Source organism: Hydra vulgaris, chromosome 09 (assembly GCF_038396675.1).
Source record: "Hydra vulgaris chromosome 09, alternate assembly HydraT2T_AEP".
Taxonomy (NCBI): Eukaryota; Metazoa; Cnidaria; class Hydrozoa; order Anthoathecata; family Hydridae; genus Hydra; species Hydra vulgaris.
The window spans coordinates 29,005,001-29,022,167 of record NC_088928.1 but is presented as its reverse complement, the minus strand read 5'-3'; the positions used below and the strand labels follow the sequence as shown (position 1 = coordinate 29,022,167).

General features: G+C 31.0%; 1 protein-coding gene across 1 annotated transcript; it reads right to left on the bottom strand.

Annotated features, from left to right (window-relative positions):
- Window positions 1-11,118: 11,118 nt before the first annotated feature.
- On the bottom strand, window positions 11,119-13,356 carry LOC136085388 (uncharacterized). Its single transcript, XM_065806690.1, has 3 exons — window positions 12,923-13,356; window positions 12,637-12,706; window positions 11,119-12,433 (listed from the first exon to the last, which is right to left on the bottom strand). Exons 1-3 carry the CDS (start codon window positions 13,354-13,356, stop codon window positions 12,005-12,007), a joined length of 933 nt encoding a protein of 310 aa, XP_065662762.1. The 3' UTR covers window positions 11,119-12,004.
- Window positions 13,357-17,167: the final 3,811 nt, after the last annotated feature.

The following is a 17,167-nucleotide window of genomic DNA, read 5'->3' as shown; positions in this document are numbered from 1 at the left end:
TTCCATGATAATTTAAAAATATATACACACATGCAAACTAAACTTTTTTACGGACCAATTTTTTCTAGCTCAGACCAATTTTTTCAGAAAAAAATTATCCGGGCGGATATATATTTTCTGAGAAATTTAGTCCGGGATCATTTTTATCGGCGGACCAAAATTATCGTGACAGAACAGAGCTTAAATAAGAATTCCTTAAAGTAAAATGTTTGGCACGATTCAGTTTTGCAACATGGTCTTTTGATTTTTTAAGACACTTAGCAAGCATTACTCTAGGGATAGGGTATTTACAGTAGGTTGTGAAAAATACAGAGAGATTTTGCCATGTCAAATCATGTTTATCTTTTTCTTTGCAAATGTCTAAATAATGGCTGTTTGTTAAAACACAAAATTTGGATATTTTAGGGAAACAATGCCATCTTCAAATATTTAAAAAATCCATAATATTGTTGTAGCTATTAAATGGGTCTTCGGACAATACTCTGGAAGCTACAATTAAAAGTAAAACTAATTAAAAGTAGGTAAAAAAAAAAAAAGAGTAAAATTTAAATAAGAGTAAAATAAGATCAATCAAATTTGGTTTCAATAAAATTTTTAAAATGCAAAATGTGTGCACTACATTGTCTTTATTTAAAAAATTAACTAGTATGAAAGTAGGACTCACTATTGTGGCTTACAGATGGAACCACTATTTTGATTTGACTATTGTTAACATGTAAACCTAAAACAAAAGAATACTTAAACATAGATTATCAGAAATCATATTACTTTCAGCAATTAAATTAAACATTCGAAATAAAATTTTACAAAAAAACTGGCCTACCCACCTATGTTATTTGGTTTTGGAAAATGGGGTATGGTGTACTGTTGTGAACTGTTGGCACAGTCTGGTAACTTGTCTAAAATAAAATTGTAGTATGTCACTAACTAATTCATACATACATTGTATCAAAAAATGGAGAAGTATTTCTTATTAAGTAAAAATTGTATGAATACTAATTAAAAATTCTTACATATTTCCATACTAGCAAACTTTCTTTGAAAACTTTTTAATTCTTTGTTTTGAAAAAAACAGTTTAAGAAAGGCCAGTCTGCAATAACAATAGCCAGATTGTAGTCTTTGACCAAACTTTTTTTGATGAAAAACCCAGCAAGAATTCCTTTGAAATAATTAAATTTTTAATTTCTATTTTATACAAATTTTAAAAATTTCACTTTCTATTTCATTTTCACAATGAGATGGTAAATCATTTACTAAATGTGATTAACTGTTATTCACATGTTATTCAAAAAATTTTAAAACAATACTTTTACAAAAATTTTGATAAATAAAAAAACCTTGTTATAAGAATTTTTATTTATTTTGACAATACTTTTGTCAAAATATTGTTTGAAAAAATTTTGAAATCAGACAAATAGATTAAACAAAAGCAAGATTTATATTATTTAAAGCAGTTATGTATTATGTTAATAAAATTAATTTTCCTATTTGGCTTGCTAATTTAGTGTAAAGAAGACATCATCAAACTTTAAAACTTATAATTTGTTAAAACTAACGAAAAATACTTTCGTTTGTTTGGATTTTTGCGAAAAATCAAAACAAAAAACGTCATTAAGTAAGCGTAAAATAAACCTTATAATATATACATAATTTGTAAATAAAAATCCTAAGTATCATATTCTTAGGAAAACATAAATAAATACTTGGTTTAAAAAGTGAAAAAGCTATACTTGCCTTTTAGAGAGGGAACATTTTTTAAAAAGGCTTTTTTTCCCCAATAAATCGACTCTAAAGTATTCAAATGCTGAGAACTAAGAATTTATGTATAAATTTAAAAAATGTTCCCCTTTCCATTCTATTCATCATTTTTTACTATATATGGAAAGTTTCAATCAAATTGGATGTGTCTGCATTTTTTTTATTTTTTTTTTTATTACAAAATAATAAATATTTACAATTTTTTTAATAACATTAACTAAGGTTTTTAAGTTTTTACAATATATGGTTTTACAAGCTTTCGTAATTATATACATAATCTGTTTCGTATATTTTATTATATAATTTTTGTATTTTTAATTTTTAATTTTTTTGTGTTTTTTGATTTTATATTTTTTTGTGTTTTTTGATTTTATATTTTTTTTTATTTTTTTGATTTTTTGATTTTTTTGCTGTTGTGCGAAAAGAAATCGAAAGTTTAGATTAAGTTAAAAAAAGGAGAAATTTTAAAATAGGTTACGGAAAGGTTCATAAGGTAAAATGAATGATTTATATGCAATAAAACTTAAAAAAGAATTACAGGACTTTTACATAAACATTACGTTACGAACACTATAGATAAAAAACTTATGTGTTAAAATAATATTTCATAAAATAAGGGCTGGCAGTGATTTGCTAATCATATATAATAATAATCTTGTTGTATAACATAAAAAATTGCAAGAGGAAAGGAAATTTTTACTAAACATACAACGAGCCGTTGTTTTATTTTAGCTCATATGTTTAGTTTCAGACTTCCATTCTCCACCTGACAGAAAATATTTTTTATACAAAAATACTCACAAAAAATGTCCGCGGTGTTTCTACAGACATGATAATTATATTTTAAGGTAATAATATTCCTGATGTTCCTGATTATTACTCTGATCACTGCCATTGGGTCAATTTTTTTGTTACTATACATGTGGTGGCATCTACTGTTCCATATTGCACTCATGATGGTTTGAATGAGTGTCAACAGAAGCTGCGAAGTGGGGTTTTTCTCCAATAAATTCGCTGTTTCAATCAAGAAAATCGAATTTATCGGAGAAAAGTTGTTTTGGGATGTCAAGGAGTTATATACGTGTTTAAAATACTCCCAAATTTCAACAGAAGGAGGACAGTAGGCAAAGATATACATGTTGTCCTCGATTTTACCACAAGTTTTGCATTTGTTATTTTTGACGATCTGCTGCCTTGTGCTTTTGGCTAGCAAGGCCGCAGACGGTAAACTGTTGTGTAAAAAACGAAAGAGGATGTTTTGAGTTGGTCCGCATGCGTGGGAGGTGAAGTTTTTTTTCTAAACTTGGGTCCACGGCATTGTTGTTTTTGTTGAACCGTTCCAGAAAAGTTCTGCTGGGATGACTGTCTTTTTGTTTTTTGCCACTTCTAAGTAAAAACTTTTTGTTGTTTTTAGAGGGATGTCAAATCCCTCTAAAAACAAAAAAAAGGGACCCATTTTTGCCTAATATTTCTATTGTTGTTTTGTAGTACTGAGACGTTTTGTTGTCCCAGTGTTTGAAAAAATTGTTCTGCTTTAAAAAGTTCCAGCTTTGGTTTTGGTTCGTAAATTTTATAAGTGAACTCGCCAACCAATACTTTGAAAAGTAGTGACAGTCGTGAGCTTTGTCCTCTTCGCATTCTTTCAGTTGAAAGAGTGTTTTGAGGCGAAGTGCAAGACTTTGCTCCTTCGGTGATAAACTTCCGAGACCCCCGCTTTTGACGGGTAAAAAGTGTCTCTCTTTTGACCGGATTGAAATTGGTCTTTTGCCACAGATTTTCGAAAATGGCTCTATGCAGACGTTCTATTGCCCATTCGGGAACGGGCAGCACATTAGCCAGAAACCACACTTTTGACATTGCTAACGTATTTATCAAAATAGTCTTTCCCCTAAGTGACAAAGTACGTAGTCCCAGAAACTTGAGTTTTTTCTCTATTTTGTTTAGAGTTACTAACCAGTTGAAATTGGTAGTATCGCTCAGTCTGGTGTAAAAAGTAACACCTAATATTTTGAAACCAGTGTTGTTGTTCCACTCTATGTCGTCCAATTCCGGGTACATTTTAGGATCAAAACCCCCAAGAGCGAGACTCTTGGTTTTTGAGGCGTTGCACAGTGGGCCAGAATGCACTTTTACTGGACAAAATTCATAACTAATTTAATATTAGAGCTATATTCACTAAAATTAGTATGAGTACTAATATGATGTCTGCGCTTTTTATGAAGGTAATATTTTTTTATTTCGTTGCTATGGATACCTTCATTTTGCTTAGCAACAACCTACTTTTGTTATCTGCAGATATTTTATAAGTGCTATATTCACTAAATTTGGCATGAGTACCAATATGAGATCACACTTCTTACAAAAGTGATAATTTTTTAAATTTAGTTGTTATGGATACTTATATTGCTTAGTTACCGGATACTTTCCTTAGTTACAAAGTGGTAAATTGATATTTGAATATCTTATCGGATTTTTGACCCACCTATATTGAATAAAAATTGAGTATTTAGGTAAATAATGTTTTAGGAATAATAAAAGCAAAAAATAGTGCAAGAAAACGTTATCAATTTTAAATTACATCAAAAAATTATAAAACAATAATATCGTTTGAAGATTGTTTAAGTAATTGTAAAACATCTGAAGGAAATGCTTTATGATTTGTTTGGTGTGATGTTGATTTACGCAATGATGAAATAACAGGATCACTGGAAACTAGGAGTCTATTGATAAGATCAGTATTTGTTGCTTTTCTGGATGTTTTTCGGCTGAAATTTTCGCGATAAGATTTAAAGTCTTTATTTCTAGCCTCTTGAGCTTCCTCTGACATAAGTCCGATGGGTAATGTAAGGCTTTTAATTATGTCATGTCCATGTATCAATACTTTGTGAACTGATTGAGCCATGTAATACCATGGATAAAGGGACACATATAGTCTAAAAGTGTCAAAACAATAATCCTTGAACTTTAAGCAGTCTATTTCATATCCTGAAGAGAGTGTTACCAAGATAATGTAAAATCTGAATATAAGGTTTTGGTCAATACCCAGAATTTCAGCTGTTTGTTCATATGCTGCAAAAGCACGCCTTGAGGTATTGCCATCATTACTTGTTCCAGAACCACCACTTTTAGGGAAATCAACAACAAGTCCCATTTTGTTCATAAAATCAGTCTAAATCTTTTGTTTAGCTACAGATGCCTTTTCTTTGTGTTCTTTAGATCTTGCTTGCCACTTTCTTGTTTCTTTTTTATATGCAATGTGCAATAACATCTCAAAAAATCGAATCCATGCATGAAGACTGGAAAGACCATATTTGAACTCTCTGTTAGTATAATCTATATTAAGGATATCAAGACTATTCATATTTTTTGGAGAGACACCACACACTGAACAGCATTGGTATGAGTTATTTTTTTCAGATAATATTGTTTGAACCTTCCCATCAATCATTGTAAGTTTAATAACACAATTCACTTTAATAGAAGATCCGCAAACCTCTAATAAAATCATACCCAAGCTTTCTATCTCACTTTTAATGTACTGATCTTCTTCAATCACAGATTCCTTGGATTCCATTTTGTATGCAAATCTTATGGGTCTACAATAGGCTGTGGAGGACGACTTTTGATTTCTCCAAATAGGCACCTTTTCGTTGCTGTTGTTAAATCCAGTCAAATCCAATGGGACAAGACATGTAATAAATAATGATTCTTCACGCTTTAAATCTCTGTTAATGTCGGGTTCTGATAAAACTTGTTTATAAATGCTTTGGCCAGTAGCACCATCAAAACCAGCCTTACACGTTAGTGTCATTGTTTTTATTGCTTTGTCGTTCAATATCAAGTGCCTTAGCACAGGTTCCTGAACTGCACAGATTCTTTGCAAAGTATGAGTCATTAAATCTTTTAAAGGAACTGAAGCTGAATAGTCCTCCACTGTTATGTTTGCAGGATAACATTTCAATTTTGCATCTCTGACATCATTGTAAGCGGGGTAGATGTTATATTCTTTCTCCAAGGCTCCGCTTCTAATCAATTGATAGGAAGCTTTTGTCAGACTTGCATCAATTATTAAAGCCAGTGCTTCGTCTGCTGAATATTTAGTTGCTTTATCTGTATTTGATATATTTAAAACATTCTTGGCAGCAATAACAACAGATTCATCTCTAAATTTTTTATTAGCAGCAAAAAATAATTCATTGGATGAATGAGATTCAATTAAACAAGATACACGCCGTTTTTTTGTTTTATTAGAACTATTATCAAATGCAACTGGTTTTCGACCACGTCTACTTGCAGTTGGTTCATTGTCTTTTTTTCTGACAATTAAATATTCATTAAGCCAGTTCACAAACTTCTTTTCAAAATTTTTCACAGTATAGTTTGCAGATTTCCACTTTTTTTTATACAAGTAAACAAATCGTTGAACAGCATGTCTAAAATCAACGTCTTTAAAATCAGCAAATTTTGGCTGAATAAATTTAAATATATCTTCAGTAATATTTTGTTTTGAAATACTAAGATTGTTTTTTTGGAGAAAATTATGAATGTCTAAGTTTAACAAAACCATATCTAAATAATTATTGTAACAAGTATTTTGTATTTAAAAGTAAAATGTTATAATATATATGCCGCCTGGACTACTAATACTTGTTAGTAGTTAAGTTACTACAAGTGTTAGTAATTAAAATTAAAAGTAATTAAATTACTGTCAGTGTTAGTAATTAAATTACTAACAACTACCGAAAATATGTTGTTGCTATGTTATGCAAAGTAAGGTATCCATAGTAACCAAAAAAAGTTAACCTCATAAGAATTCTGAATCTCATTTTAATACATACCCCCAATATTGTGTATTTAGCGCAAGTAAAATACTGTTAAAACAACGTTAATGCAAAAATGAGTTGTTGCTATGCAAAATTTAGTACCATAGCAACCAAGTTAAAACATACATAAAATCTGAACGGGGATTTAAGGGGACGAGCAATCAATTAAAACTCGATTGAAGCATCATATAGCTCAAATAAATATAAGACAACACATGGCAAATTGTGGTAATTATTAGTTATTGTGCGGCAAAAAATAAGTTTCTTAAGAAATTTTTTTTTTTTAATCTGTGATTTTCAAAGTATAACTGAGATAACATGCTATAACAAATTTATTTCACACATTGGTTTTTCTTATCTCTAAATACTCTAGAATAACATGTACTAATTTTTTGTTTCAAAAACGTAGATGTAATTGAAATATAACACAACGTTGATGTCACCGTTAATTACTTATTTATAATTTTTATTTTTTTTTATTTTATCTCAATATTCAAATGCTTAGAGTCCTGGTAACTAAGGGATTTAATATAAATAAATTATCAATAGATTTCTCCTAATATATGTAGATACTAAAATTAAATAGGTTTTCAAGATTAGACAACTGAAATTTTTCCCATTTTGTCCACCTACTGGCCCACTGTGCGTTGATCACTGAAACATTTGCTTTTTCAAACAGTTTTATTTTTTCGAAAAAAAAGCGGACTGATTTTACGTCCCTGGCAAAAAAGTTCGAATCGTCTGCGTACTGCTGTATTTTGAGGGGTTTAGGTGTACCTGGTAACGGGAAACCCTCTATTCTGCTGTCCGCTCTGATCACCAAAGCGAGAGCTTCGGCAACAAAAACGTACAGCAAGAGAAAGAGGGGGTCACCCTGTCTAACTCTTCTTTCCGTAGGAAAGGAGGCTGACAGGAAACCGCAATTCAGAACAGATGCCGAAACTTCTGAATATAAGGTGTTAACAAAAGGTACAAAATTTTCTCCTAGATTGAACTTTCGGAGAATCTGAAGCAGAAACGCACGATCGACTTTATCAAACGCCTTTTCTTGATCTATTGACAAAATGAAACTAGGTAGATTTTTAAATTCCGCGTAATCGATAAGATCACGGACTAAATGTAAATTTGAGAATATTATTATAGTGATTATTTTGTAATCGGCGCCAATTAAGGATATGGGCCTCCAGTTTTTGCATTCGGTAAGATCTCCTTGTTTAGGAATCAGTGAAATAATTGATTTTTTCATAGAGTGGCTAGTGTTTTTTTCTACGAAAAGTAAAATTTCGTAGGCAAGTTCTTCAAACTCTTTTTCTAAAGTGTGCCAAAAGGTTTTATAAAATTCAGCTGAAAGTCCGTCATAGCCCGGAGATTTTCCGTTTTCAAATTTAAAAAGGTCTTCTTTCAGTTCCGCGCTGGTTAGGCGGGTGTTTAAAAATTGATTTTCATCATCACTTAAACGTTTAGTAATGTGTGACAAGACATATTTTTGGCTGTCTTTGCATAAACTAGTTTTGGTGTAAATGTTTTTATAATATGAAACAAGGGAGTTTAGTATTTCACCAGGTTCACTCGTCAATGTGCCGTCTTTCTTGCGAATTTCGGTAATTGACTTGTTCCGCTGTTGAGTTTTTTCCAAATTATACAAAAATTTTGAAGATTTTACTCCTTCTTCAATTAGTTTTGTTTCGTGCGAATAAAGGCTCCGGGAAACTGGAGCAAGAAAAGAGCATCGCGTTTTTCTGTGATGCTATTTAAATTCGGGTTAGCGTTTTGTCGCTCCCGTTGGATTTCGTTTTTAATCCTTTTGATATTTTTTTTAATTTTCGCACTTTCCTGTATCGACATGTGTTGTAATTCAGCCCTAACAAAAAATTTGAAGTCGTGCCACCATTTTAAAATTGACGTAAAGGACCGTTTTTTAGTTTGCCAATCTTGAATTAAAAGTTCAATTTTCTGCCTATGCACTTCTATTTCCAAAAGGGAGCAATTTAATTTCCAGTATCCTGGTCCTCTCCTGGTTTTACTAAAATTGACAGTTGTTGACACGAACTCATGGTCAGAAAAAGGGTTGGTGAGAATTTTGGTGTGTGTTGTTTTTTTGGCGACTTTTTCAGGGCAGTAGATTCTGTCGAGTCTACATTTGACCGTCTGATTGCGCCATGTGAATTCTCTTTTGTTGGGAAACTTGTAACGAAAAACATCTACTAGGTTATACCTACCTTGGAAGACCCCGAGTTCAGTTATGCCGTAGGTGTGATATCTAAAGTTGTTTGTGCCTTCTGTGTCAAGAGGCAGGCTTTCGACCATGTTAAAATCCCCGGCCAACAGGACGGGTAGTCCTGTGTCCTGCGAGATGTCTCTAAGGCCGCCGAAAAAAAGGCGCCTTTCTCTCGGCACATTAGGAGCATAAATATTCAGCACCTGCATTTCGTGTTCATCAATTTTTATCATGACATTTAATATTCTTCCGTTATTGTCCCTTTTTAGTTCGTTTAAAGAAAAATTGGATTTAGAGAGAACTGCCACCCTACAACAGTTATGACTCGGACCAGAGTTCCAAATAGACTCGCCAGTCTATTCGTCACTCCACTGTTTAACAGTGGACGGTCCGGATTTTGTTTCCTGAAGGAGGATAAGATCGAAGGAGGACATTTTGAGTCTGCATACTTAGGAAATCTTACCTTCTAAATCTTATTTTGAAAAAACGTTCCCGCGGCAAGTTTTTTTTTAAAAAGTTGCTTGAAGATATGAATAATATATAAGTGAAGCCATATAAAGCTTAGTACTTTCTATATATGGTTGGAAAGAGGTTGAGTAACACTAACTGATGCTAAAAGCCTCAAGGCGCTTGCTTAACCATACAAAAAGATATAAGAGAGCAAAGTTTATGAAAACTACGTGTTTTTTGTCAAACGTCAAATGTTTTTTGTTAAGCCGTGGAATCGCTAACATTTTATACGTAGGCTTCCAAAGTAATCCTTGATATAAAAAAATTGCAACATATTGTCTGACCTCTGAAAATGTCACAGGCAACCAATGCCTCATTCTGGATTTAACTGATAATTCTTTTTTATTTATAGTTTGGGAAGCATATCGATTAGTTTCATTAACAATAAACTCACATATTTCATCTGTAAAGTAAAGGTCAAACAAATAAAGAGGATCATTTTTGACTATATCTTGATTGCACCCAGAAATACCGGTAAATTTAAAGGGGTGAACTCTATTATTTGAAGGTTCAGATTTCCAAATCGGTATGTATGAGCCAGGAAATACATTTTCTAAGGAATTGTCACTAGAACTAAGAGCATCGACAAATGCAGACATTTCTTCTTCTAAACTAAACTCTAATATCTCTGGTTCGGAATTTTCTTCATCAGAAACATTAGATAAACTATACTCTTCTTCTGAAACCTCACTCAACTCCTCGTTTTTATCAAATATATAATTTTCTCGTAAGTAAATATTCGTTTTTTCGTTAAAGATTTTTGCACTGAAAAAACTTGCTTGTCTGCCATATTTAAAATAAAAGTAAACACGTGCTAAAGTAAATTATTGAATAAAAAGCTTATTAATTATGCAGTAATAAATTTTGTGACGATTAAAAGTAAAATATCTCATAAAAAGAAAGAAATTATGAGGAGAGACACTAAAACGTAATATTACGGCATGGACATTGAGGAACCACTTTTAGTTTGCGTATGGACATTAAGCCACTGTCTAAACATACTTTTTTTTCCAAATCATATTGACTCACTTTGGGATTTATGTAAGCCATAAATATAAATATAAATCCGAAAAAATTATTCAATTTGGAGCAATAATCATTTTGGGAAATCATTTTAAAGTTTTTAGCTATTGGTGTGTTTTTTTCAAATATTTAAAAGAATTTAATATTTTGAAAAACCTTATTTTTCAAAAATATCTGCAACGGAAACTTTTTACATGTCACGCCTCGTTTTCACAATGTTTTATAAAATCTCATTGGCTAACGCCATGTGAAAACGAGGCAGGGTTTGTAAAAAGTTTCCGTCGCAGATATTTATGAAATATAATATCGTTTTTTATGAACCGATTTTCAAGTTTTCAAGTCGATTGAAACTAAAGTTTCTTTAAAACTATCGATGTTGGAAAATTATTGGGGCTAGAGTCTAAAAAATGGGTGTATGACACTCCTCCCCGAACAATGAACTTATTAAAGCTAGTGTATTAGAGCTTTTAATTATAATATTATTCGGCAATGATCAGAGATCAAGTACCTATTTATTTTTGTTTTTAAGTTAGCTAAAGTCACTACCCCACACCCTTATTATCTGTTTGCGCTAGCTCTGGTTAGGTCTTTCGAGTTTACATAGGTATTTATATATATAACGTTTCAACGTTTTTATAGACCATTAACAATAAAAGTAACACCAAGCTTGAAGTTATAATGCATTTTAGGAATGCCTTTTCATAAAAGAGAACATTAAACTCACATTTATATACATTAAATACAATATATTACATTTGTAACAAGTTTGTAAAATTGTTGTAAAAACAAGTTTGTAAAATTACTCTGAGATAATTACACGATATTCTGAATTTTTCACGTTTCTCTTGTTTTCGGCTCTGCTTTGGTTTTTAGCCAGAATGAAGTTATGTCTCTTTACCCGCCCATAAACCTTTTTAGAAGCTTCAGATGTTAGTTTTACAGCTCTTTTCACCGACTGAAAATTGTTTGGCAAATCAGTTAGAGAAAGTTTATTGCCGGTTTGAATAGCTTGTCGTAATTCATTTGAAGATACAAAAGTTGACGTAGGAGGTTCAATTTGTATTGAAGAAACCTCAATTAAGTTGGTCCAAACATCAGCATTGAAGTTCAAGGTCATAACTGTCTTAGTTTTGATTTTAGGTTTGAAATCTGGATTTGTTTCCCTGGATAATCTAATCTTCAACTTATACTTTTTAGGATCATTAGTTTTTCCATCTATTTCAGATATAACATGACGAAGAGGTAGCTCACCCTGGTGAAGTAAACAACCAACTAAATGAATGCTACGATTCAAAAGCTTATCTAATTTGACAACTAAACCATTATCTACGCCAGTGTTAGAACTTATATTGTTAAGAACAATCACTTTCAAGCTTGTAATACTATCATATTCAGAAAGCACATTTAACGTTGCTGAAGCCATAGTACTACCTTTACCATTTTCTATTATAGTATGAGTTAGATAATTTCCAGAGAAAGGGTCATTTTCACAAGTAAAAGTGAAGTGATGTTCATCTTTGGTAGTTCGATAAAAGGAAGGGTCCCCATAACTCTTGTACTTCATCACATAAACTAATGAATTTTTGTCTTGCTATCAACACCAATTACTTTTATTTGTGAAACTTCTTGACGATGCTTTGAGTCAATTGAATTAGTCACTCGTACCTTTTCTCAAAAAATCTTATATTCCGTTACTATCTGAGATTTTTTACTCTCAGTTACTATTCCGTAGTCAATTAACACAGCTGTTGCTATTGCAGCTGCAGCAACATCAATTACTTCATACCTTATTGCAGCCTTGGCTAAATTAGAAAAGTCTGTGTAATTTCTTTCACTTATGATTTGCTCCTCAAATTCTTCACTTTCAGCTGTATCTAAACTTGAAGATCCAACACTAAAATTACCGTCTGACTCGAGTTTTGATGTTGTTTGAAGACTTCTCTGTCTAATTAGCTCTCTAGTGGCCTCTTTTTCCTGTCTAATAAACATTTTGGCAACCCTAGTTGCCTCCACTTGGTCCACGTTGCCTAACTGCCAACTTCCTTTTGGTCCTATCTTGCATCTTTGATCCTTTAAATATTCTCTTTCCAGAACGGGGACCTAAAATAAGTCAAGTATTTTAAAATTTAAAAGTATTAAAATTTAAAGCGAATAAAATGAATCAAATTTCATGATCACTAATCATTTGACCATTACTTCGTAAATAAGCAGTAAATGCTAAAATGACTTGCGGCTCTTTTTTATCCAACCCTCCCTATTTATCAATTCTAACAGTAAATGTTGATAAAAATTGCATGATATACCTTTCTGCTTTCCTCACAGAGACAAACTATGTGTTTCATTGTGCAGTCGCTTTTCCGACAGCCGATTTGTCTAAATGTATATTACTTTACTATAAAATCAAGACAAAATAGAAATTATTTATTATATAGGCTTACATTCTTTAGTTTATGGATAAAGACTTTACCTTAATACCTTAGTAGAAGACGAGGGGAATAGGATCGTAAATTTTCATCAACCCTTATAAAATATTTTTCACTTAACGTTAAACAAATTGTACCAAAAAAATGTTTACAAATATATATTTACCTATCTTTACAGTCATCAATAATTGGGAGATCGCACCGGCAAGCAGACAAATCAAACAACGTTTCCAGTTTCTTTTCTAGCCAGCTTATACTGGACTTATGGTTTTTAGATTGAATTCGTTCTGCAGATAATACTTTTTTAAATGTTCTGGATATTTTATTTTTTAATGGTTTATCTTTTATCAGAGGTAGATTTGGATTAACTCTATAGCAAAGTTTTTGCAAGTCACTATTGACTTTTGTCACGATTGATACAGAGTCAATTTTCTGTCCATTAAATAATTCTTTCTCAATCTTGTAACCATATTGAATGAGCTGTTTGTAAGTTGGTAGATCACTCACGGGTAAATCAGAAGCTTTTCCAGCAAATCTTCTACTATAAATACGAGTTTTGTTTAAAACCTTTGCAGGTCTTCCAAGTTCTTTTGAGCTCATGCTGATACGATAATATGAATTTATTATAAGTAAAAAATAAAGCAAGAAATTATTCTTCGATTACAGTTAATATATTTTAAAATATTTGTTTAAAATCAATTAGTTTACGTTTTAGTTTGGTAAATAGTTTTTTTATAGAACTTTTTGTAGATTATATCAGACATAAACTAAAAGCTCTCTCTTTTGGTTATATCTGATATCTATCTACAAGAAGTTAATTATCATAGTTCAAAAGTAAAAAAACATTAGGTTTTGCAAATTTTTAATTGGAGTTATTTTTAACGGCAAAGATTTTCAGACAATTATTCTTGAAGGTATTGTATATTGAGTCTAAAAATTTGAAGAAAGTTAGGTGATACCTAAAACTTATTTATATATCAGTAGGTTATCATCAGCGGGTCGCAAAAAATATTTCTTTATAAAATATTTTTAACAAGAAGTTTGAAAATATGCAGAACTATTTACTTTTAATTACAAAAATATTTTTTTGGTACAGTGTTCAAATTTTTCATAAAATTTGCACACTTTGTACTTTGAATTGAATCTTAACATTTTAAAACCACCATTTTGCATTGTAATGTTGTATTGTAATGTTGTTTGTAATATTGTATTGTAATATTGTATTGTAATGTTGTATTGTAATGTTGTATTGATATTAGAGTGCATCACAACTGCATGGAAAAAAATTGAATGTCTAATTCAGAGCTGTCTATATTTCTATTTTGTTCCATTATGACTACAGATAACTTAGGCAAAAGATTTTGAAAATCTAAGTACATTTAGAGGTCCCCCATGAAGAAAAGCATTTGTTCAAATTACCACCAATGTAAATAAATCACAGAAACAGTCACAGAAAATTCCGTATAATTATGTCTATTTTAACTATGATAATGTTAAACCTCAAAATTCAATGTTTTAGAGCCACATTTAAAAAAACTGCAATTTTACTTGAAATTATCGAATAATTTTGTTAAATCTCTAGTCTAAATATAAATTTTAAAATGTAAAAGTTGAAATTATTGAAATCTGAAACAGTTTGACTGGGATTAACATTTTTGCATATAATGCAGTTATCAGAATGCCAGTTAGTTTTGTTGTGTTGTGACTTTTTCTTTTGAAGCGCAGATTTGGAATGTCTTTGCGATCTTTTTCGACTACCTGAAGAATGTTTTGAAAATGTTCATCCAATCTAGCAGTTTTGACAAAGTCCGATGCTAGTTTGACACCTCTCTCAGCACCATCATTTACAACATTCACTGCTGCAACATTTTCATTACTCAATATATAAGCAGCAGACTTGTTCCACTCATTGACAGGAAGTTGTAAAAAGTTGGTATCCAACTGAAGACGATAAATTGTGAACCATAAATCAACCTGCACAAGGTCGCACAGCCGTGTTGAACGATCAATGGACAATGGAAATTGTGGTTTGCCCCATCCATTACCAAATCGATTAAGTGGCGCTTGCAGATCAGCCAACGGTTTGACTTTGAGTATAGGATCTGCTGGAGCTTGTTGTTTCAACAAAGGTACATGATCACTAAACAGTGCGAGAGGAACCATTTCTGCAGTTAGATACCAAAGATGGTGATTTAATGCTCGAACTGCTGATTGAGAAATCACTTTGTCAACAACCTTATATTCCAGTAAGCGCTTGTAGAGCTGTAGATCATTCCAAGACGCATCTACGGTTTTCTTGCATGTGAGCCACCATGTGATGTAAATATGAGTAACGAATATTGTAAATGCATGTATTTTTGTAACTTGGTGGCGACTGGTAATTGTTCCCGGTGAAAGTTCTGCACTTTGTGAATCTAAAAGTGCAATTTTGAGGCTGTAGATAAGCTTGGCCATCCAGCGAGCCTTATGCAGAGCACCAGGTCTTCTAAAATTCACTTCACCATTGGAAGCAGACAAGTAGACTAACGATAGCTCAGAAAATTCTCAGTAGTCATCACATAGAAATTCAACCTGTTCGTTGACTAGAGCGATCACCTCATCTTTTATCATTGGCAGGAGCTCTTGAGCCTGCATGCTATAATCAGCTGGACGGAATGGAAGTACTTGAGAGGAATTGTGTGATACCAAATCCCAATTACTGTGAAGTCATGTAAATAATGTGACATCTGGTGATTGGAGAAAAAACAAAAACATCAAAATTAAACATGGCTACCACAGATTAAAAACATAGAAACCAAAGACTAAATATTATAATAATTTATTTAGGGCTTATTCTGCTAATTAAAATCTGCAAAACTATCAAGGGCCTGGGGACCTCTAATTATTGTCCAAATTTTTTTTTTTTAACATAATGCTTATGTCAGCTGGTAAAACAAAATAAAATAGCAGACAACTGAAATTAAAAAAAAAAAATTTTGTGATGCACCCTAATGCCAGTAAGATAAAAACAAACGCATCGACTTTTTCAATGCCTAGTTCTTTCATAGACACTCTCCCCTATTTAAAATTTTTTTCAAAGTTAATGAGTTAATGAGTTATATCAGTGATCGCTATGACAATAAAATATCACTATGACAACTATAATAGTGATCATTATAGTTCAACATGTTTTAAAATTTTCTATATTATCTATAGTTTATATTACAAAGTTATAATATATATATATATATATATATATATATATACATTTATATATATATATATATATATATATATATATATATATATATATATATATATATATATACATATATATATTTATATATATATATATATATATATATATATATATATATATATATATATATATATATATATATATATATATATATATATATATATATATATATATATATATATATATATATATATATATATATATATATATATATATATATATATATATATACAGAGATATATATATAGAACCCTTAGATGTTGTCCGAAAGTTTTTTCCATATTTTGTTGACAAAAAGTAAAAATTAAAATGCAAGACCGGAATTTTTTTTTTTTAATAATGATAGACTGCCTGCCCCAACCAAACCCTCAGTCGATGTAGCAGCACTCCCTTGCGGGTCAGGCTATTTGTCAGTCGATGTAGCAGCACTCCCATGCGAGTCAGGCTATTCGTCAGTCGATGTAGCAGCACTCCCTTGCGAGTCAGACTATTTGTCAGTCGATGTAGCAGCACTCCCTTCCGAGTCAGGCTATAAGATAGTCGATATAAGAAAGCCAACAAACTATAGATCTATATATATATATATATATATATATATATATATATATATATATATATATATATATATATATATATATATATATATATATATATATATTAGTAGAAAATCACTTAACAAAAATTTTTTCCATTTAACGTTTGTTCTTTTAAGAACATTAAGCACTCTATTGTGTAGAATACTTTTTAAAGTTGTTTAAATATATATATATATATGTATATATATATATATATATATATATATATATATATATATATATATATATATATATATATATTCATGTTTTTTATAATGTCAACAATAGATATTTGTGTTGGTGGTGTTAAAATTGTTAATACTCAATTATAGTAACCAATGCTAGTTATGAGGTTTTGCACTATCCTTGACGATATATATACACATATTATAAATGCAGCATTATACGTGCACTGATTATGTCATGCTGAAATAGGTAGCATGGGGGGAGACGCTTCAGTACATACATCAAATGAGTATTTAAATAGAAGATGCAAGGGAGTGCCACTACATCGACTGAGTGTTTGGGTTGTGGCAGTCATCATCTTTTTCATTATTCTTTTTTTTTTTTTCCTTAATTTTTTAATTTTTGAAAAATT